General features: G+C 47.9%; 1 protein-coding gene across 2 annotated transcripts in view; it reads right to left on the reverse strand.

Annotated features, from left to right (window-relative positions):
- Positions 1–6,729: 6,729 nt before the first annotated feature.
- Positions 6,730–22,455, reverse strand: part of LOC138832612 (germinal-center associated nuclear protein-like) — a 49,318-nt gene continuing 33,592 nt past the window's right edge. Inside the window, exons 21-29 of one of the 2 annotated variants that reach the window (XM_070030888.1) lie at positions 21,991–22,144; positions 18,949–19,207; positions 18,667–18,764; positions 16,684–17,074; positions 15,416–15,673; positions 14,834–14,963; positions 12,024–12,227; positions 8,891–9,041; positions 6,730–7,023 (exon numbers count right to left, since the gene is read on the reverse strand). In XM_070030888.1, the coding sequence (XP_069886989.1) occupies positions 6,865–7,023; positions 8,891–9,041; positions 12,024–12,227; positions 14,834–14,963; positions 15,416–15,673; positions 16,684–17,074; positions 18,667–18,764; positions 18,949–19,207; positions 21,991–22,144 (1,804 nt within the window). In that variant the 3' untranslated portion in view covers positions 6,730–6,864. The remainder of the gene's footprint in view (positions 7,024–8,890; positions 9,042–12,023; positions 12,228–14,833; positions 14,964–15,415; positions 15,674–16,683; positions 17,075–18,666; positions 18,765–18,948; positions 19,208–21,990; positions 22,145–22,455) is intronic. The other variant, XM_070030889.1, reaches the window with a different exon arrangement.

Consider the following 22,455-nt stretch of genomic DNA (forward strand, 5'->3'; position numbering starts at 1 on the left):
GGCGCGCGCTCCTCGGCTGACGCCGCAGCCGCATGGGCCCATGCCCTCCCAACCAATCAGAGCGCGGCGAGACGAGCACCCGCCCGTCCCAATCGCTGAAGTGGCGGAGGAAGAACCGCCCCACGCGGCGAGGGGCGGGAACAAGCCGGCGAGAGGCGTGGCTGATGGGCAAGGCCACGAAGAAAGGCTGTCTGGATGGCTGGGCGCGTATGCAAGGGGGCGTGGTCTGAGAGGCGAGTCCTGGCGCCCGGGGCGTGGCCACCCGGAGAGGCGTGTACACCAGGACGGCCGATTGCCTCGTGGAGGGGCGTGGCCCGCGGGCGCGGCCTTGTGCATGGGTGGGGTCTCCGCAGCCTCGGGTCCTGCGGGCCCAGGTGGAGGGGGGGACAAATCGAGCTCGCGAGCGGGCCCTGGGAGGGCGGGGCCGCCGTTGCCAGGGAAACCCGAAGGCGCGTGAGCCAGCCCCAAGCTGGGGTCACCAGACACTCCACGGGAGACCCAGGGCCGGGAGGCGGGGCCTGGAGGGGCGGGGCGGGGCGGACTTGGAGGAGCGGGCGAGGCGGGAGGGGCAGGGCCTGTCCTCTCCGCGGGACACGGCGCCCTCCCCCCTCCTGTCCACGGGACACGGCGCCCTCCCCCCTCCTGTCCACGGGACACGGCGCCCTCCCCCCTCCTGTCCACGGGACACGGCGCCCTCCCCCTCCCCCGCCCTCCCCTCCTCCTCTCCACGGGACACGGCACCCTCCCCCCTCCTCCTGTCCACGGGACACGGCGCCCTCCCCCTCCTCCGCCCTCCCCCGCCCTCCCCCTCCTCCGCCCTCCCCCGCCCTCCCCCTCCTCCGCCCTCTCCTCCTCCTCTGCCCTCCCCTCCTCCTCTCCACGGGACACGGCGCCCTCCCCCTCCTCCTCTCCACGGGACACGGCGCCCTCCCCCTCCCCCGCCCTCCCCTCCTCCTGTCCACGGGACACGGCGCCCTCCCCCTCCTCCGCCCTCCCCCTCCCCCGCCCTCCCCCTCCTCCGCCCTCCCCCTCCTCCTCTCCACGGGACACGGCGCCCTCCCCCGCCCTCCCCCCTCCCCTCCTCCTCTCCACGGGACACGGCGCCCTCCCCCTCCCCCGCCCTCCCCCCTCCCCTCCTCCTGTCCACGGGACACGGCGCCCTCCCCCTCCCCCGCCCTCCCCCCTCCCCTCCTCCTGTCCACGGGACACCGCGCCCTCCCCCCTCCCCCGCCCTCCCCCCACCTCCGCCCTCCCCCTCCTCCTGTCCACGGGACACCGCGCCCTCCCCCCTCCCCCGCCCTCCCCCCTCCCCCTCCTCCTGTCCACGGGACACGGCGCCCTCCCCCTCCAAAATGAAGTAGGTAGATTTTAAGTGGCTGGTGGAAGATGTTCTTTTTTTCTTTTTGTCGGTCGTGGGGCCTCAACTCCGGGCCTGGGCGCTGTCCCTCAGCTCTTCAGCTCAAGGCGAGCGCTCTACCACTGAGCCACCTTCCCAGCCCAGGAAAATGTTCTTCTTGTCCTTGATAGAAACAGGTGAATACAGCAATAAATGGGGAAGACCAACGTGTCAGCTTTGCCGCAGGTAAAACGTTGGCTGAGGCAGGCGCTGGCACTCACACCTGTCACCTCAGCTCCGCAGGAGGCTGAGATCTGAGGACCGAAGTTCAAAGCCAGCCTGAGCAGGAAAGTCTGTGAGATTCTCATCTCCACTTAACCACCTGAAAACCTGAAGTGGCGCTGTGGCTCAAGTAGTAGAGCTGAAGAGCTCAGGGACAGCGCCTAGGTGGAGAGTTCAAGGCAAAAAAAAAAAATTATAGGTGTAAAATAGCTAAGGTTTGTTGAAAATTTCAACTTAGACTGGGTACATGGTTATGACATGGATATTTATGTGGCTATGTTGAGTGGACTGGCCTTTAGGAGAGGGTAATCAGCAGAAAGAAATTTGGGGGTCATCTGTTTTCAAGTGGTATTTAAAACTGAAAGATTTAAAAAAAAAAAAAAAAAGCAGAAATTCCAGGATCCCTGAGGACTGGGGTCCAAGAGCACAGTAAGACCTGATCTACACAGCGGCTCTGGAGGGATTGTAAAACAGGGGCTGAGAACTGATAATTAGATGTAGCAAAACAATTTATTGGTGACTGAGGAACTATCCCAGCAGAGACATGCAGAGAAAAGACTAATGGCAGAAGGCAACAATTCTTGATAAGAAATGTATTCATTACAACGCTCATGTAATTGTAACTCCTCTGTACCATATTTTCACAATAAAAAAACTCATTACTAAAAAAAAAAAAAAAAAAAGCCGGGCACCAGTAACTTACGCCTGTAATCCTAGCTACTCAGGAGGCTGAGATTTGAGGATTGCGGTTCAAAGCCAGCCCGGGCGTGAAAGTCTGTGAAACTTTTACGTCTAATAAACCACTAGAAAACCGGAAGTGGCGCTGTGGCTCAAGTAGTAGAGCACTAGCCTTGAGCTGAAGAGTACAGGGACAGCGCCTAGACCGAGAGTTCAAGGCTCACGACCGACAAAAAAACAAAAAACAACAAAAAATATGTGTATAAATACTTAAATAATTAAATGTACTAGGGCTGGGAAGGTGGCTCAGTGGTAGAGCGCTTGCCTTGCATGCATGAGGTCCTGGATTCGATTCTTCAGCACCACATAAGAACAAAGAAAAAAGCTGGAAGTGGCACTGTGGCTCAAGTGGTAGAGCGCTAGCCTTGAGCTGAAGAGCTGAGGGACAGCGCCCAGGCCCAGAGTTCAGACCCCACAACCGGACCGTAGATAGATAGGTAGGTAGGTAGATAGATAGATAGATAGATAGATAGATAGATAGATAGATAGATAGATAGATAGATAATTGTACTAATTGAAAAAAAAAGACTAATGGCAGAAAACATAAGTTTCTAGTTAAACATGCCATACTGAACATAGGCATTGACCTCCAATTCCCTCCCAGATCTTACAAGACAGACATAAAAATCCATAAGGCATGCAGAGAGAAATACTAGTAAGCAAGAGTATAAACAAAGTAATAAAGACTGGATAGAGGAATGAATAATAACTAAGCAAGCTTTTCTCTTGCTAAGTCATGGGTGAAGTCAACAAGAAAAAGATTATTCTTGCCAGTCAACTCTGGGTATAGAAATTGCAAGCCTTGTGTAAGAAACAGTATGGCCATAAATCCTTGCTTCTACTTGGCTGGAGGCCTCCAGTTGTTGAGTCACAACGGATAAGAGCTTGGGCCTCAGGCACGGCTGAGTGCCACTGTGGGTGGAGGGACTGAGTCAGTGTACACTGTGTGGAGGCTCCGTCCTGCTTCTCCCTCTTAGTCAGATGGCTTGAGAATCCCTCTGGAACAACTGGCCTGCAAAAAGCCAGCCCTGACACATAACTAATCCCAGAACCTGGGAAACTGAGCGGGCAAAGTGTGCAAGGGTGAATTCAGCTCAGGTTACATAGACCCTGGAAAGAAGGGAGACAGAGAGAGAGAAGAAAAAGGAAAGAAGAGAAGGTAAAAAGGAAAGCAGCTGAATGCCTAGCTCAGGAGGCCAACACATTAAATATGTTGAGATATTTGAGAACACCGGGGATAGACATTATCTTGAAAGTTTCAAGAAACAGCTGGGTGCAGTAATCCTAGCTACTCAGAAGGCAGAGTTCTGACCATTTGAAACTATCCTGTGCAGGAAAGTCTATGAAACTCATCTCCAGTTAACCATCAGAAAAACCTGAAGTGCTGGGCGCCAGGCGCTCACGCCTGTAATCCTAACTACTAAGGAGGCTGAGGATCCTGGTTCGTAGCCAGCCTGGGCAGGAAAGGCCATGAGACTCTTAGCTCCCATAAACCAGCAGAAAACCAGAAGTGGCACTGTGGCTCAAGTGGTAGAGCACTAGCCTTGAGCTGAAGAGCTGAGGGACAGCGCCCAGGCCCAGAGTTGAAGCCCCATGACCAAAAAAACAAAAAACAAAAAACAAAACAAAACAAAAAACCCAGAATTGTAGACCTAGCTGAAATGACAGAGTGCTGGCCTAAGAATAGTACCCAGGCCCTGAGTTCAAGTCCCAGGCCTAGTACACACCTATGCGTACAAACACACACACATAAAGTTTCAAGAAACAAAACAAGCATAAATACAAGGTGATAATTTCCCACCTAAAATTATACTTCTATTGAAATTATGAATAAAATATAAGGGTAAAAAAAGATATTTTAGGGCTGGGAAGGTGGCTCAGTGGTAGAACGCTTGCCTTGCATGCATGAGGCCCTGTGTTTGATTCCTCAGCACCACATAAGCAAAAAGAAAAAAGCCGAAGTGGTGCTGTGGCCCAAGTGGTTGAGTGCTAGCCTACTGAAGAACTAGCTAACTAGCTAGCTAGCTGAAGCACTGAGAGACGGTGCCCAGGCCCAGAGTTCAGGCCCCACCACCAGAACCCCCCTCGCCCCCCCAAAAAATAAAAGATATTTTAGATAAGTTGCAAAGCAAACCAAAAAAGTTTATTATTCAGACTCCAGGGAATTTCCAAGTGTGGCAGGACAGGGTGATCCCCCAGAATGGTCCTGACAGGGAAATGGAGTTAGCCTTTACCTGGCAGGCCCGTGCTGGGAGGTGCTTTACACTAGCTGGGAAAGTGGCTGAGTGGTGGAGCACTTACTTGCCTAGCATGCCCAGGGTTTGATTCCTCAGTAACACATAAACAGAAAAAGGCAAAGGTGGTGCTGTGGAGCTCATAGAGGCTCAGGGACAGAGGCCAGGCCCTGAGTTCATGCCCCAGAACAGCCCCCCCCCCCAAAAAAAAGAGTACTTTATACTCTGGAGTCGTGACAGAAACAAAAAACTAAACTAATGAAGAGAAAAAGAAAAAAAAGACAGTAACTGTAGGAAAATTCAAAATTGTACCTAAAGGAAATGTTAATCAAATTGACACAGGGTTTCACAACCAGCGGTAAACTTTCATCATTCTGAATTCAGAGTACAGATTTTAGCCAACATACTGAAATGTTTAGGGAGACTTAATAAAAGAAAATTTAACTATGTATGTGAGGATGACATACCTAATAGGGAAGGTAATATGAAAACTAACTCATGTTGTAAGAAGCCAATAGTGTCTAAAATGAGACTTTTAAAATACCACAGGTGGGGCACTGTGGTGCATACTTACAATCCCAGCACTTGGTGTGTGTATTGGGGGGATTAAAGGGGTGTTTAGGGCAGAAAGAATGCCAAACTGGGTTACATAGAGAAGTCCTATCTTTCAGGAATTAAAAAGCGAGGTCTCTGCCTACTAGCCCCTTCTTAGCCCATCCTAGCTTCAGTAGGTTATAAAGGTCACCTCAGACAATAGTGGGTACTTCTCAGTCCTCTCTTGTGGGAAGAGTCATGCCAATCCTTTTGCTGGCAATAAACCTTTTCTTTGTTCTTTGTACCAGGATGTCTGTATGGTTTTCTGGCAAAGTCTAATATACTCCGACACTCTTATCTTAACCACTGGAAAGCAGGAAGTGCCACTGTGGCTCAAGTGATAGAGCATTAGCCTTGAGCAAAAAAGCTCAGGGGCAGTGCCCAGGCCAAGTTCAAGCCCTAGGATTGCCCCCCCCCCCCAAAAAAAAAAAAAAGCCAAGGATTTCCTCTTGCAATCATTGCTCCTTTCAAAACAATTCTATTTTCAAGTCTACACCTGAACTTTGTTAGTTATTATGTAATCGGTATTAAAGGTGAAATCTGAGGGGGTCAAATTGGATCCTCAACTACGGAGAACACAGTACTGTGATTATACTAGACATTACAGATAAATTCAATGTAAGAATATGCCTCTGAGGGCTGGGATGTAGCTCAGTGGCAAAGCGATTGCCTAGCAAGTGCAACGTCCTGGGTTCAATCCCCAGTACCAAAAAAGAAAAAAAAAAACGACAAAAAGACAAAGAATATGCCCCTGAAACTGAGCACTGATTTTTAGTAGCAACAAACAATGATACTTAAGTTCTTTTATTTTTTTAGTGCCAGTACTGGAGGGCTTGAACTCAGGACCTAGGCATTGTCCCTTAGCATATTTGCTCAAAGATGGCATACTACCACTTGAGCTCCACTACTTTAAGTTCTCAAAAATGTAATGGAATATCATTTCCTTGAAATCCTTTTTTTTTTTTTTGTGCCAGTCCTAGGGCTTGCAATCAGGGAAGGCCCAGAAATTCTTTTGCTTAAGGCTAGCACTCTACCACTTAAGTCACAGCACCACTTCTGGCTTTTCATGTAGTACTGAGGAACCGAACCTAGGGCTTCATGCATGATAGGCAAGCACTCTACCACTGAGCCACATTCTTAATCAAGAGGTACTCAGTGAAGAAGGAGGGGGCCTGGGAGGTGCTTCCTGCCGATGTAAGATTGTCCCCAGGTCTCTATCATGTCTTCTCAGGTACAATGTCCCATGTTTGCTTCTTACCCAGAAACACATCTATGTCCACATCACTTACACACATACATGCACACACCTACCTGTTGGTGTTGAGTTGAGCTGGGCAGGCCTGGCAAGCAGAGACCTTATATACCTTATGTATCCCAGCACTTCTGATGTCTGGAACAGTAGACTCAACTTTGCTGAGAGAATTACCTGAGAGAAATGTAAGCGACAAAACCACTCAGAGCATGTGCTAGTGGGAGACAGTCTGAGAAAAGATAATGAAACGGATAAGAGTGTTGAAGTCATACAAGGGAAGTCTGGGCAGGATCTCATTAGAGATTCAAACAGTTTATTTGCATGATTAGTAATCCTATTTCCAGAAGTGCATCAAGCATCTGGGAATAACATAATTTTAAGTAAAAACAAACTATTCTGGAAAGACGACCACCTCTTTGGCCAGGCTCTCAGATGTCCACCATGTCCAGCAGTGCAGACAGATGGAGCTCGGAGGCAGCTTCCTCTTCCCTTGAGCTCTCTATCAGCCTTTCTAGGTGCTTCAGCCGTTCAGTCAGAGAGCTGCTTGTTGCCTCTGAAAGCTGCAGCTGCTCCCCTGTTCTTGTGGTCTATTTGAATAAAAAAGAAACCAGTAGGTGAACTGTCCAAAAAGAAACATTCTCTTTACCTGAGTTGTGTAACTGCAAACCCCTTTGTACATGACTTTCATAACAATCAATTTAAAAAAAAATCACTATGAGTAGTTTGGGGATGCAAATAAACTAAGGCCTCTTCTCTGGAAAGGACTAGATCTCGTTTCGAGTCTCATCTGGGCCTCTTCTGATACTTACACAGCCCACCAGGTCCCTGTAAAACGGCTTTGCCAGATTCTCATCTTTGGACATTTAGTTTGCTTGGCTTGCACTTTTATGCAATGCTACAGCAAACATTTTTTTTTTTTTTGGTCCAGTTATGGGGTGTAGAGAGCTGCGAGAGGCCGCACCTGGAAGATGGCGCCGGCTTCCTTATATGGCTAAGGCAAAGAATCTGGCTTGCTTCCGCGCACCTGAACCTATTGGTGGTTCCCACGTGGCGTATCAGGGTTGGCTACCCAGCGGGTACTTAAGGCTGTGGGGAATTCTCCCCGGGGTTGGGGTCAGAAGATTACTCAAAGGTCCTGAATAAACTGCAGAGAGAAGAGTTCGGTGTCGCATCTTCCTTGCTGGTCGAGGCGGTAGCGACAATGGGGCCTGAACTCTGGGCCTGGGCGCTGTCCCTTAGTTCTTCAGCTCAAGGCTAGCACTCTACCACTTGAGCCACAGTGCCACTTCTGGCTTTTTTCTTTTTGCTTATGTGGTGCTAAGGAATTGAACCCAGGGCCTCAGGCATGCAAGGCAAGCGCGCTACCACTGAGCCACCTTCCCAGCCCCTGCAAACATTTTTTGTAAATTAAATGTGAACATTTGACAATTCCTTTAAGATAGGATTAGTAAGCCAATAAATAGGAACATTTTTAAGTATTTGTCAACCTGAGAAACAGTATGTTATCTTAGTTATACCTTATTATTTATTTATGTCTATCTTAGCTTTCCTCTTCTATTGAAGGGCTTAAGTTGCTATAGAAACATGCTTTTTCTTTCTCTGGCAGCACCTATCTGTGATTAAAATGCTTCTAACTCTTTAGCCACACAGGAAAGGACAGCAATGGCTTTGAAAACAACATTGGGCCAAGTGGTAGTATAACTCCAGCACTGGGAGGCTGAGGCAGCCTAGGGTACATCATTAGATTCTACCTCCAAAAACAAGGGGCTGACAGTATTCCTCAGTTGTAGAGTGCAGTACTTGCTAAGCAGCACCATGAAAAAAAAAAGAAAAAGCCAGGCGCCAGTGGCTCAGGACTGTAGTCCTAGACACTCAGGAGGCTGAGATCTGAGGATCCCGGTTCAAAGCCAGCCTGAGCAGAAAAGTTCCCATGAGACCCTTACCTCCAATGAACCACTCAAAAACTGGAAGTGGAGCTGTGGCTCAAAGTGGTACAGTGCTAGCCTTGAGCTTAATTGCTGAGGGAGAGCGCCCAGGCCCAGAGTTCAAGCCCCATGACCGACCAAAAAATAAATAAATAAATAAAAGAATAAAGAGAAAAAAAAGAAATCTCTGGCCTTGACAAGACGGAAGACCTAGAGCAGGCTTCGGCTCCTTTAAGTTTGCCCTGGTCAATCCTGTCATTCACTACTATTCCTAGAAGCAAACCTGGGTGATACAGTATGTATGTGTTCCAAAAACAAAATCTGCCGTTACCAGCTGTCACACTCTCAATGTCCTTCCTACTCGCTGGTGAAGGGCTACAGTTTAATCAGTTCTTGTTTCAGTTCCATTCTTCATTTATTTTACAAGCACAAACTGAGAACTGGTTGGGGTCACCACAAGACTGAATTAATAAAAGACCGATTTTTGTTAGTTCTGTCTTTGCTAATGACAAATTTGCTCTGTTCTCACCTGTGGACCAGTTACTGTTGATGCTTTCATGATGGACTCCATAGTACGAGGAAGAGATACTAGTGTCTGAGGAAGGTAGAGGGGAAGGGACGTGGAATCTCTACATGTTCCTGAGTCTTCAGACAACCACTGCTGAAGTTGATCTTCAAACCTGAAACAATGTGATCAAGAATTCAGAAACATCTGGGCACTGAGAAGCAACACAACCGATCGACTATTCGCTCTCCTGCTATATGCACCTGATTTACGCCTTACTAAGGACACATACAACTAGGTTATGGCATCAATGAGCAGCAGAAATGTACTTTAAAAATTTACTATCTATTTAACATATTTAATGAAAAATGTAGCACTAACCCCCAAATCTCGGCATCTATGTGTTAACAGTACTTATAACCCCTCATCTGGCTTTGACTTACTTTTTGTTTTGTACTGGTTCTGGGGCTTGGGCTCCGGGCCCCACAGTCATCATCACATGTGTTTGCTCGGCTGGCACACTCCACCACTATATGTGCTATATAGCCAGGCAATCTGCTGGTTAATGGAGTCTTGAGTACTTTTCTGCCCAGGCAAATTATAAATCTCAATCTTTGAGGTCTCAGCCTCCTGAGTAGCTAGGATCATGGGCATAAGCCACAACTGAGTTTGTAGCTCATGATATCTCTTCATGGATTATACAAATATGTGGATTACTGCTTCTAGTTTATAATCAAATTAAAAACAGTATTAAAGAAAAGCTTCACTACCACTTAGCACTCCAGAGCTGTCTATCTCCACACACTGATCTCTGTAATAAATGGCATCTTAAGTAGGCATGATGGCACATCTGCAGTTACCAGGGAGGCTGATAGGGTGGCTTGAGGCCAGCCTGGTAACACAAAAATCCCATCTCAAAAGAAAACACACGCTCAGCTAGAGTGGGATATCTCAGAGGACGAGAATTCTTCCCTCATCAAAAGCCACTTAAGGGGCCGGGTGCCAGTGCCTCACACCTATAATCCTAGTTACTCAGGAGGCTGAGATCTGAGTATCATGGTTCAAGGCCAGACTGGGGATAGAAAAGCTCATTTTTTTTTGGGGGGGGGGGGTTGAATTAACCACCAAAAAGCCAGAAGTGGAGCTGCGGTTCAATTGGTAAAGTGCTAGCTTTGAGCAAAAAAAGCGCTGGGACAGTACTCAGGCTCTGAGTACTCAAGCACTAGAAAGTAGGAAAACAAAACAAAGAACACTCCTTAACCAGGTTTGGGAGCACAGGCTACTTGGAGGCAGTGTGATGTCAACCTAGACAAAAAGTTAGCACTACCCGACTATAACTAAGCTGGGCCTGCAGCATGTGCTTACAATCCAAGGAACATGGAGGTACATGTAAGAGGACTGCAGTCTGAGGTCAACCACAGGCAAAACCATATCTAAAAAATAACTAAAGCATGGGGCTGGGAAGGTGGCTCACTGGTAGAGCACTTGCCTTGCATGCATGAGGCCCTGGGTTCGATTCCTCAGCACCACATAAGCAGAGAAAAAGAGGCCGGAAGTGGTGCTGTGGCTCAAGTGGTAGAGTGCTAGCCTTGAGCTAAAGAGCTGAGGGACAGCTCCCAGGCCCAGAGTTCAGGCCCACAACCAGACCCCCCAAAAAATAAATAAATAGCTAAAGCAAAAGAAGGCTGGGAATGTGCCCAAGTAGCCAGCTCAAGGCCAAGTTCAAAACCCTAGCGTTGCCAATAAGTAAACACGCAAACAACAAACAATACTTAAATTATACAACATAAGCAAACCCACCTTTGAAAATGAGTAATTCATTAACTCTTACAAATGTATTTATCAAGCAGCCACTAAATGAGGCACCACTATAAAAACAGGAATATAGCACAGAAACTAGACAAGGCCCCACCCAAAGCCACTTATACTTTAATGAGATAAGACAAACAAGGAATGTGTGACAATGCCAACAGTCTGAAGATAAAACAACAAAAGGAGAAGCAGAGGTGAGGGCCAGCAAGGAGAGCTGAACCCAGAGGCAGATGTTTGAGCAGAATGTCCATAAACTCAGCTGTTGGGGGTCACAAGTTTCAGCAAGAAAAACAGCAAACTCATCAGCCAAAAGAGAAACCAGGGCAAATCACACAGTGCATGGGCTATCTCAAGCATTTGCTTTTCATTTGGGGCGAAGAAGGGAGCCTCCAAAAAGCTTACAGTGTAAGCATAGGAGTAATGTGACTTCTGTCTTAACAGCAAAGACTGGACTATGGCCTACAACAGTAACCCACAAGCAAACAAAAGCAGCTTGGGTCAGCTTCATAATCAGTTCAATCCAAGTCTATTTTCAGTTAAAGCCAATAGGATTTAGGGGTGAGGGCATGATTTCCAAACATTTGGCCGAGGTGGCTAACGGGATGGAATTGCTACCAACAGAGAAGACTAATAAAGGAGAGTCTGGTTGGGAGCACAGCAGAAAGGTATGCTTGAGAGGAAAGGGAGGGAGTGGGTGGAAAGGAGGGTCAGCACCAGTGCCTGCTGTCCAGTAGGGGGCAGTCCACCAAAGCCTCCAGCCAGTCAAGGGCAGAAATCCAGGGCCAGCCTGAGTCCAGCACTTGCCATCTCGTGAATAGGCTTAGTTGCACGTATTTTTTATTACACAACTTAACACAGATGCTCAATGATAAATAACCCACAGTCAATTTCAAGAATAAACTAAAGCAAGGCCTTTCTTCCTCTAAGAGCCTGTATTTTACTAGTATTTAACTTTGGCCTTTGAAAAAGTTTTGCCACTATAACCCTTGCACGCACACTGCCCTTCCCCACCTTTGCTGTCTCCTCAGCAGCCGGTCTCTGTCTTCACAGAAGTGGAGTGAATGCACACACAGGGAGGAAAGGATTTTACCTCTTTTTTTTTTTTTTTTGTTGGTCATGGGGCTTGAACTCTGGGCCTGGGCGCTGTCCCTCAGCTCTTCAGCTCAAGGCAAGTGCTCTACCACTTGAGCTACAGCGCCACTTCCAGTTTTCTAGTGGTTTATTGGAGATAGGAGTCTCACGGTCTTTCCTACCCGGGCTGGCTTTGAACTGTGATTCTCAGATCTCAGCCTCCTGAGTAGCTAGGATTACAGGCGTGAGCCACCGGCACCCGGCAGGATTTTACCTCTTGCTCTCCTCTTTCTCCAGCAGCAGACGGCTGGACAGACACTGTATCAGGAGCTCCTCGGCAGAGGCTCCCTGCATCAGATCCTCTGTGCTGGCACTCCCCTCTTGGCCATGTTCTGCACTTCTCTTCCCTTTTTGGTGCAGTTGGAGCAATGGTGTAGGAAAATTGCTTGCAGAAGGGTGAAGAGACTTTATCCCTAAACTGTAAGAACATGTATTGAAGTGCAAATGATCAGGTCAGGAAAGAGAGAATCTCTACAGACACACACACACATACACAACTCACAGATCTGCTTATCCTCCTGGGAGAATCTGTAGTCTTCCGGAGTACTGGGACACAGCTACACATGTGTTGAACCACCCTAGGAACACCTACCTCTCATGCCTGTCTATTTTCCTAGATGATTCATGACTGACCTTAACCTGCATGTGGGCTTTGCTCTAGAGTAAAGGAAAACAATCCTCATTGTGGTGACATTCCTAGTCTTAGTCTTTTTTTGTCGGTTGTGGGACTTGAACTCTGGGCTTGGGCACTGTCCCTCAGCTCTCCAGCTCAAGGCTAGCAACTCTACCACTTGAGCCACAGTGCCACTTCTGGCTTACTGGTGGTTAATGGAGATAAGAATCTCATGGACTTTCCTGCCCAGGCCGGCTTTGAATCACGATCCTCAGATCACAGCCTCCTGAGTAGCTAAGATTATAGGTGTGAGCCACTGGCACCCGGGCTCATACTATGTAATTGTTACACTATGAAAATATGTTTTATGCTGGTCCTAGAGCTTGCACTGTCCCTTAGCTTTTTTGCTCAAGGCAAGTGCTTTACCACTTAAGTCTCCACCTCCACTTCTGGCTTTTGGTGGTTAAATGGAAATAAGAGTCTCATGGACTGGCTTCAAACTGGGATCCTCAGATCTCAGCCTCTGGAGTATACTGTGAAAAAGTTTTACAGGTTGTAAATTCACTATCTGATTACCTTGCTGAATTCTAGATAGTCCTAAGGGTTTGGCTGTTCAGTGCTACGAACTGACAGTCATGCGATCTGCAAATGACAATTGTCCTTTCAGTATTTATACTGATCTATCCCATGCACTTGACACCTGGACAAGACTTCCAGGATAATAGACTTTAGTATCTATCCTGTTTCACCAATAAGCATATTTAGTTTTCTTTTCTTTTTTTGGTAGTTTTTTTTTTTTTTTTTTTTTTTTTTGGGTCTGGTCGTGGGGCCTGAACTCGGACTGGGCGCTGTCCCTCAGCTTTTCAGCTCAAGGCTAGTGCTCTACCACTTGAGCCACAGCACCACTTCCGGCTTTTTTCTTTTTGCTTATGTGGTGCTGAGGAATTGAACCCAGGGCCTCAGGCATGCAAGGCAAGCACTCTACCACTGAGCCAACTTCCCAGCCCTTTTTGTTAGTTTTTGACAGATAGCCTTACCAAGTTAAAGTTCATTCTTACCCAAACTTGACAATAAACTTTATCAGGAATAAGTGTTAAGAAATGCACCTTATGCCAACTGAAATGATCATTTATATTGCTGCTCTGGAGATAAATTATATTAGTAAATTATCTACTGTTGGTATTGTTTTGTTTTTTTTCCCTTGGTTTTTGTCAGTCACATGGCTTGAACTCAGGGCCTAGGCACTGTCCCTGAGCCTTCTCACTCAAGGCTAGCGCTCCACCACATTCAGCGAGAGCACCACTTCTTTTTTTTTTTTTTTTTGGTCAGTCAGGGGCTTGAACTCTGGCTTGGGCTCTGTCCCTCAGCTCTTTAGCTCAAGGCGAGCACTTCATCACTTGAGCCACAGCGCCACTTCTGGTTTCCTAGTGGTTTATTGGAGGTAAGTGTCTCATGGACTTTGCTGCCCGGGCTGGCTTTGAACCACGATCCTCGGATCTCAGCCTCCTGAGTAGCTAGGATTACAGGCGTGAGCCAACGACGCCTGGCTCCCACTTCTGGTTTTGTGGTGGTTAATTGGGAGATTAAAAAAAAAAAAAACAAAAACACATAGACTTTCCGGCCCAGACTGGCTTCAAACCAGGATCCTCAGATCTCAGCCTCCTGAGTAGCTAGGATGACAGGCTTGTCACTGGAGGTTTCTTTTGGTGCTACCAGGAACTGAATGTAAGGCCTTGTACTTTCTAGACTGGTACCTCTCCCACTTGAGCCATAACTACAATCAGCTGATACTGTTCATTTTGGGAGAAAGAAAATATTTAGGTCTTGCAGTATGTGCTATCACTGAACTGCAAATGCCAATTCTACTAAGCCAGGCTTCTAAGTTAGATGAGATGCCAGCTTTTTTCTGCCTTCTTCAGTCAATGTCATCTGACAAAAGAGATATGCTTATTATCTTTGTACTAAAACAGTTTTTTTTGTGTGTGGGTGTGGTTTTTCATTTTTTGTTGTTGTTGTTGTTGGTCATTGGGCTTGAACTCAAGGCCTGGGTGCTATCCCTGAATTCTTTCTTTTACTTAAGGCTACCACTCTACCATTTTGAGCCACAGCTCCACTTCCAGTTTTTGAGTGGTTCATGGAGGTAAGGGTCTCATGGAGACTTTTCTGATCAGATTGGCTTTGAACCGGGATCCTCAAGATCTCAGCCTCCTGAGTAGCTAGGATTATAGGCGAGAGCCACCAGCACCAGATAGAACAGTTTCTATGATATAGGAATGATTTGGCCTTGAAAGTTTGTCAGAACTGGCCTAGAACTGGACTCAGTTTGCCAGATGTTAACTTCCAGTCTTTACTTTCAGATGAGAACATAGTTTAGGACAGCAACAGAAACAAACACTACACGTGGTGCTCACCGCCGCGGACTCAGCTGCAGCTCCTTCTGTGTCTGTGCCCTGGCTTGTTCCCATAACAAAGGAACATCAAATTTTTTCAAATGGTTTTTAAAAAAATATACACATATCTGACCGTCTTCACTCAGTGCCTCTGAAAAAACAATATAAAAACATTTTAAGAACTCAAAAAGGCCACAGGTGACCACTTGATATTTTTCACACCTTTAAGAACAAGTCTTCTAAATAATGGGACTCCCATTCTTCGGCTAGATGTATGCTCTTGAGTGCCCATAGTCACTTAAGGTGCAAGCAGGCTTACACCCAGACTTTGGGGGTCCAGAAATGACTCTCAGAGCCACAGAGTTCTACTTAAGAGGTAGCACAAGGGACCTGCTTCAGATCAGAGAGTCCAGGTTCTCCCGGAACCTTATTGGCAATTGCCACTGTGTGTAAGTACCTCAAAATCACTGGCCTTAGAGGGCCTAAGAAAAGGGAGAGTGGGAACCCAAAGGAAAATAAACACCTCCTCAATGCCTTTCTGTGCTCAAATTGGATCAGGAAGTCTTATGAACAGCTGGACTCATAATGCCAAGCTCCACCTACCTGTCACGACGGGGAGCCGAGGGGGCGTCCAGTCCCTCAGCTTGTGATTAATGCACAAGGCAATGACATCGTCCCAGGGGACGTCAGCCACTGAGGGCCCTGCCTCTGGGCTCAGGGAGGGGCTCTTGCTCTTCCACCGGCGGTAGGTCTTGCAGAGCAGGTTCTCCACCTGCGACTGGAGGACCGGCCTGGTCTGCCGTGAGCTGGGGATCTGGGAGGCATACTGAATGACCATGGAACACATGGGGAGCCAGGGAGCTGCAGAGGGAAAAGGCCTCACAGTTCTAGAACTTACGGAAACACTGGCAAAAACTATGCATCTCATCTTCCTTGGTCTGAGGCAGGGTCTTTCTGGCCTCAAACTTCCAATCCCCTTCCCTCTGCCTCTCTGGCGAGCCCTCAGCCACTTGAGCCAAAGTGCCACTTCTGGTTTTCTAGTAGTTTATTGGAGATAAGTCTCACAGACTTTCCTGCCCGGGCTGGCTTTGAACCGCGATTCTCAGATCCCAGCTCTTTAGCAGAGGGTGAGTGTGTGGCTGAGAAGTCTGCTCTCAGACATGCACGTGGTGGAGCTACAGCTGCTGAGGGGAGGGCAGCTCACTCCCGGGCCCAGGTGAGGGTGCACAGACAGCCCAGAGTCTGGCCTGTCCCAGCTTGACAGGAGCCCCGTCTGGTTGAGGGCGCAGAAAGACCATGCTCAACAGTGCACTCCCGCTAAGGTTCCCTCAGGACGAGTTGCCTGGTGGAGACCAAACACCACAGCTTCTCGGAGTACCTGAAGCCCAGAGGGTGCGCACAGACGGAGGACAAGCGTGGCCAGGCAAGTAGCAAGTGAGCCGGTTCCTCTCAACAGTGCTCACGTGGGAAGCAGCAGCCCCAGACGCACTAAGCTCCAGCTCACAGCTGGGGGTCTGCAACCTAATAGTGCTGTCCAGGCACAGTGGACAAACCAGAACCAAGAGCCATGACTCCAGGGTGAAGCCGCCAGAACTCATTCTTCTTGCACTCTGTCCATCTGCTCTGGCAGCCGGGGCTTGTGGAGCAGGCAGAACAGACCTGGGGTGATGCTGGAGAAAGGACAATAGTCCCCTGCACCACAAAACTCCTGGCTTCTTCTGCCCGTGAACCCAAAGCAGGCGTAGGGAGGTGCACACCTAAGGTGGACTGCGGGCCTCACACTGGAGCTGCAGCCTGCTACGCTCTCACTACAGAAAACTATAGACACTTGGCTATGGCTAAGCTCTCTTCCACTCAGCAACATCACACACCTCCTGGGGGTGGAAGGTCCATCTGAGGAAGCTGGAAGCCCAGCACGGCCTGCTTCAGCCACGCGAGGTGCTCCGGGGAGTTCCAGTGCAGGTGAGGGAGCAGCTGGCTGCCCCCCACCTCAGCAAACTCAGTGACAGGCCAGGACAGGTTACACAGCTGCTCCGAGGACACCACAGAGGCCAGGAACTGCAGGACACTGTTGAAGAGCTCAACAATGGCGCCAGGCTCCTGCGAAGCCAGGCCGCCCAGACGCCTCTCTTTTCTATCATGGAAAAAACGGTCACTAAACTCACGGCCAAGTCCATCCTCGACATACTGAATGAGGGTCTGACAGCAAAGGTCAAGGGCACGGGGGCAGCGGGAGACCAGCCACTGCACTGCTCGAGTAACCTGAGGACAAAGACAGTCGAGAGGGAGATGGCAAACCATCACAGGGATTTTCAAAAGTACCCTTTTCTGTTGCTACTTTTGTTTTTGTTTCAGAACTCAGCACCTGGGGCTTGTTAAGCAGGCAGTCTACCATTTGAGCCTTGTCCTTTCTCTTTCAGTAATTTTTTTTGAATTAGTGTTGCATATGTGCACAGGCCAGCCTGGACTCTTATCCTCCTGTTTACACTTCCCCAGTAGCTGGATGACAAGCACATGACAGAAACTATACTCAGCTCGCTCCAAAAAGCTTTCTAAAAGAGGTTGCCATTCTTTGTTTTTTGTTTTTTTTTGTCGGTCGTGGGGCTTGAGCTCTGGGCCTGGGCGCTGTCCCTCAGCTCTTCAGTTCAAGACGAGCACTCTACCACTTGAGCCACAGTGCCATTTCCAGTTTTCTGGTAGTTCATTAGAGATAAGAGTCTCACGGACTTTCCTGCCCGGGCTGGCTTTGAACCACGATCCTCAGATCTCAGCCTCCTGAGAAGCTAGGATGACAGGCGTGAGCCATGGGTTCCTGGCAGTAAGCTGCCATTCTTTCTAAGGCTTCCTGTATGAGCTACCACCAATGCACTAGGCTGTCAGTCAAAATAGGAAAGTGCACAAAGCTCCCTCTGTGGTTGAGTTTTTGGCTTTGTTGAGCTCTTGAGACATTTGGCAGGGTCCCAAGATAGGGACCACCTGAGGGGAGCAGAATCCCTCGGGAGAGACCTGGGAAGCTGGTCAAGTACCTTCTCACTCCCACAAAAGCACAGACTCGTCCTCCTAGCCCGAGCACTGTGACTGTAGTCATATTTTAAATTTATAAAAATAAAATGAACCAGGCACTGATGGCTCACATTTCTAATCCTAGTTTTTCAGGAGGCTGAGAACTGAGTATCACGGATCAAAGCCAGCCGGGACAGGAAAGTCCATGAGGCTCTTACCTCTAATTAACCAGCAAGAAGCTAGAAGTTTGAAGGCATGGTTCAAATGGCAGAGCATTAACCTTGAACAAAAAGGTTCGGGAGGAGGGGGAGAATGGAGAGGGGGTGCTGGGAAGGTGGCTCAGTGGTAGAGCAGTTGCCTTGCATGCATGAGGCCCTGGGTTTGATTCCTCAGCACCACATCATAAGCAGAAAAAGCCAGAAGTGGCACTGTGGCTCAAGTGGCAGAGTGCTAGCCTTGAGCTGAAGAGCTGAGGGACAGTGCCCAGGCCCAGAATTCAGGCCCCACAACCACCACCTCCCCCCCCCAAAAAAAAGGTTCAAGGACAGTGCCCTGAGTTCAAGACCCAGAACCAGCAAGCATGCATGTGTGCACGTGCATGCACGCACACACACATACACACACAAATACAAAAATTTAAAAACTAAAAACTTTGCACAAATGGTTTAATTTGTTGCTGACAGAACTATGGCAATTTTTACCTATTATTTTGGTCTGCTTCTAACTTTAGAAAAGTATCTGTATAAAATGTAAAATAAAAATTGAGAGCACTAAATAGACAAAATTCAGTATAGATCAGAAGAGAAAAACCAAATTATTTTGATGGTTCTTTAACAACATCGATTCCTTACCTTCACTGTGCCTTGTAAATCATTAACAGAGTCAGGGATCTCAACAACAATATAATCTGAAATCAGTTTAGCTGAAACCAAATCCTGTAGCATCAAACCTGTAAGAAACAGGGTATTCCCCAGTGATGACGGTGCCCAGGCACCTAGCCCCAGTGCCCTGCCCTGCCCCGCCCCGCCCAACTCAGCTGCAAGCCAGCACAGAGGGGAGCCAGCCCCACAGCTCCCACGCCCTTTCTCAGACCCAGTCACCCACTGAATAAACAATACCGCCTCTTCACCCACCATCTTCCACGTCTTTCCCCAGAGCATGCTGTCTAGAGCTGGGAACAAGAACCACTAGTGGGAGGGCAGGCTGGAAGGGCTTGGCCTGCAGGAGCTGCTTCAGCTGCAGCAAGGCCGACAGCCTGGACACATCCTCTTCCACCGGGTCTTCATTCTTCACTTTGGGGGGAAGCAGCAGCATGAGCCCACTGGCCCCCAAGAGGTCTTTCTGGTTCTCCACGGCATCCAGGGCGCCATCGCTGAGAGTCCCGTGGGTCACCTGTGAGTGACAGCACCGGACCATCAGCACAGACAAGAGGGTGAGCATGAAATGAGTGGTCTGCGCAGCACAAAGGCGGCCAGAGTACTTCATCCGAGGCTACCATTTGAGCCATACCTCTACATCCAGCTTTTTGCTAGACAGTCTTGTGGACTTTCCAGCCCTGGTTGAGATGGTGGGCACCAGTGGCTCACACCTGTGATGCTAGCTACTCAAGAGGCTGGCCAGCCAGGGCAGATGAATCCTTGAGATTCTTTTTTTTTTTGTCGGTCGTGGGGCTTGAACTCTGGGCCTGGGCGCTGTCCCTCAGCTCTTCAGCTCAAGGCGAGCGCTCTACCACTTGAGCTACAGCGCCACTTCTGGTTTTCTGGTGGTTTATTGGAGATAGGAGTCTCACGGTCTCTCCTGCCCGGGCTGGCTTTGAACTGTGATCCTCAGATCTCAGCCTCCTGAGTAGCTAGGATTACAGGTGTGAGCCACCAGCGCCCGGCCTCCTTGAGATTCTTATCTCCAGTGAACCATCAAAAACTAAAAGTAGAGGTGTGGCTTAAGTGGTAGAGCACTAGCTGTGAGTGAAAACAAAAGCCAAGTAAGGGTACAAAGCCAGAATCCAAGGCCAATACTGGCATACATGTGCATGTGCCATAAGTGGAGCCAGAAGTGGAGCTGTAGGGCTGAAGTGGTAGAGTACCTAACCTTGAGCAAAAAGAGCTCAGGGACGGCACCCAGGCTTGAGTTCAAGCCCCAGGACCACCACTACCACCAACAAAAATCACAAGTATATCAACTGTCACAACACTTGACACTTACCCTTTTTTTTTTCCTGGTGCTAGGGATTAAGCCCAGGCCTTCAATTATATTAAGTAAGTGCTTCTGAGCTACATTCCCTAACCCCGCCTTTCACAGGGAAATTGGACTAATTCTAATTAAATAGCAATAATGTGCCTTAAATAAGTAACATTGTTGCTGAAAAAAATGTTAAAATCTACAACAGTGCAGGAACAATGCAAGTGCAGTTTAATCCACCAAAGCAACGATGAATTCTTAGTGCTGGGAGTTATCAAACTTCAGTCCTGAAGTAGTACCCACCATGAACTGAATGACACCTGTGACCTAATGCTATTTCAATAAATGAAACAGAGTACACCAGTTTCATTTCCAAGCACATATGGTGAAACCTAAAGTCTACTTAAAAATAGGTTCGCAGGCTGGGCGCTGTTGGCTCACTCCTGTAATCCTAACTACTCAGGAAGCTGAGATTTGAGGATCGTGGTTCAAAGCCTGCCAGTTAACCCCCAGAAAACCAGAAGTGGCACTGTGGCTCAAGTGGTAGAGAGTTAGCCATGAGCTGAAGAGCTGAGGGACAGCACCCAGGCCCAGAGTTCAAGCCCTACAACTGACAAAAAAAAAAAAAAAAATTCAACTCAACTGTTCAGGAAACCAATTATGCTATATAAACACCTACAAAGAAGAAAATATTGAGTCTGTAATTTTAAAAAAACAGGCCAATTTGAATGTAAAATAAAAACTACACTGAATGACCTATACAGAGCATTATTTACTAGCTAGCATCTGATACAGTGATATATGCATAAGATTAAATGTTAAAATCTGCTGGGTGCTGGTGGCTCATGCCTGTAATCCTAGCTATTCAGGAGGCTGTGATCTGAGGATCACGGTTCAAAGCCAGACCAGGCAGGAAAGGCCATGAGACTCTTATCTCCAATAAACCACTAGAAAACCAGAAGTGGCGCTGTGGCTCAAGTGGTAGAGTGCTCGCCTTAGCTGAAGAGCTGAGGGATAGCGCCCAGGCCCAGAGTTCAAGCCCTATGACCGACAAAAAAAAAAAAAAAATTAAAATCTTTTGTTAGCACCTAATGTGTCAGGAAGCTAATTTTAGTCTTTTAATCGTTTCAGTGTTGTGAACACTGTTTCTCATCTCCCAAGTTTGAGTTACAGTAACCCATGGAGTAGTTCAGGGCTTCAGAATTATATGTACAACATCACACATGAGCTCAGGACACAGTTCAATGGAATGGTATTGGCCTAGTACACCAGCCTTGGGTTCCCGCATTTTTCAGGATGGTTCTGAGCTGACAAGAAGTCTGTGGCAGCCACAGCCCATTGCTTGCTATGGTCTGGTTCCTGAGTGTCACACAAAGGCCCATGTGTTAAAGACCTGATCCCTAGCCTGACACTATCAGGAGGTGTGAAACACAGAAGGTGTAGAGGCTAGCAGAGGCATTAGGCCATTAGAAATACACTTTTCAAAGGGACTGCAGGACCCCAGACCCTTCCCAGCCTCTGCTCTGCTCCTCAGCCACAACACGAGCAGTTTTTCTCAGCCATGTGGTCCCAGCCACAGCAGGCTGCTTCATAGAGAGGCTCAAAGTGACAGGGCCAACCACAGACTGAAACCGCCCAACTGTGCATGAAAAGTAACCTTTTCTCTTCCTAAGCTGATCTCAGGTATTTGTTACATTAATGGAACGTGGACTAATACTTTTTTGTTCTGAAATCTGGACTCTTGCCTCCTGAGTGGCTGGCTATGGGTACAAGCGTGAGCCACCAGCACTTGGGCAGCCTCAACCCATACTAGATAGGTGTATAGAATATTACTGAGATGTGAGAAGGACAGATAAATACTAGCTTTCTCAGCCTGTCCTACAGTTTTCTGAAACAATGTTAGAAAAAAATAGCACTCACAGAATCCCAATGATGTCTGAGGGTGAATGACAATAATGAAGTCAGGGAGCTAAGTAAATGAAGTGATTGCCACTCACCTTTATACACACATTTACAGAAACGGTCTGATCCCCTTTGCTGCTGAGTGCGTTAACGATGGTGAGAGTCTGCATCTCACCAGCATTCCGGCACGTATCACTCGCCAAGCCATCATCACCCATGAACTTGACCTTTAGCCAATTCGTTAGAATTCTATAGGTAAAAGAAAATAACAGGGCTGGGAATGTGGCTTAATGGTAGGGTGCTTGCCGAACATGCATGAAGCCCTGGGTTCGATTCCTCAATACCACATAAACAGAAAAAACTTGTAGTGTTGTGGCTCAAATGGTAAAGTGCTAGCCTTACACAAAAGAAGCTCAGAGACAGTCCACAGGCCCTGAGTTCAAGCTCCAGGACTGTCAGAAAAAAAAAAGAAGAAAAAAAGAAAAAGTAAAAGAAAAGGAAAAGAAAAAAGAACATTTTAAGAAAAATCAAATTCTAAATTTAACCTATAAAGGTTTTCA

The sequence above is a fragment of the Dipodomys merriami genome, unplaced genomic scaffold (genome assembly GCF_024711535.1).
Source record: "Dipodomys merriami isolate MVZ:Mamm:240054 unplaced genomic scaffold, mDipMer1.0.p SCAF_2, whole genome shotgun sequence".
In the NCBI taxonomy this organism is placed as follows: domain Eukaryota; kingdom Metazoa; phylum Chordata; class Mammalia; order Rodentia; family Heteromyidae; genus Dipodomys; species Dipodomys merriami.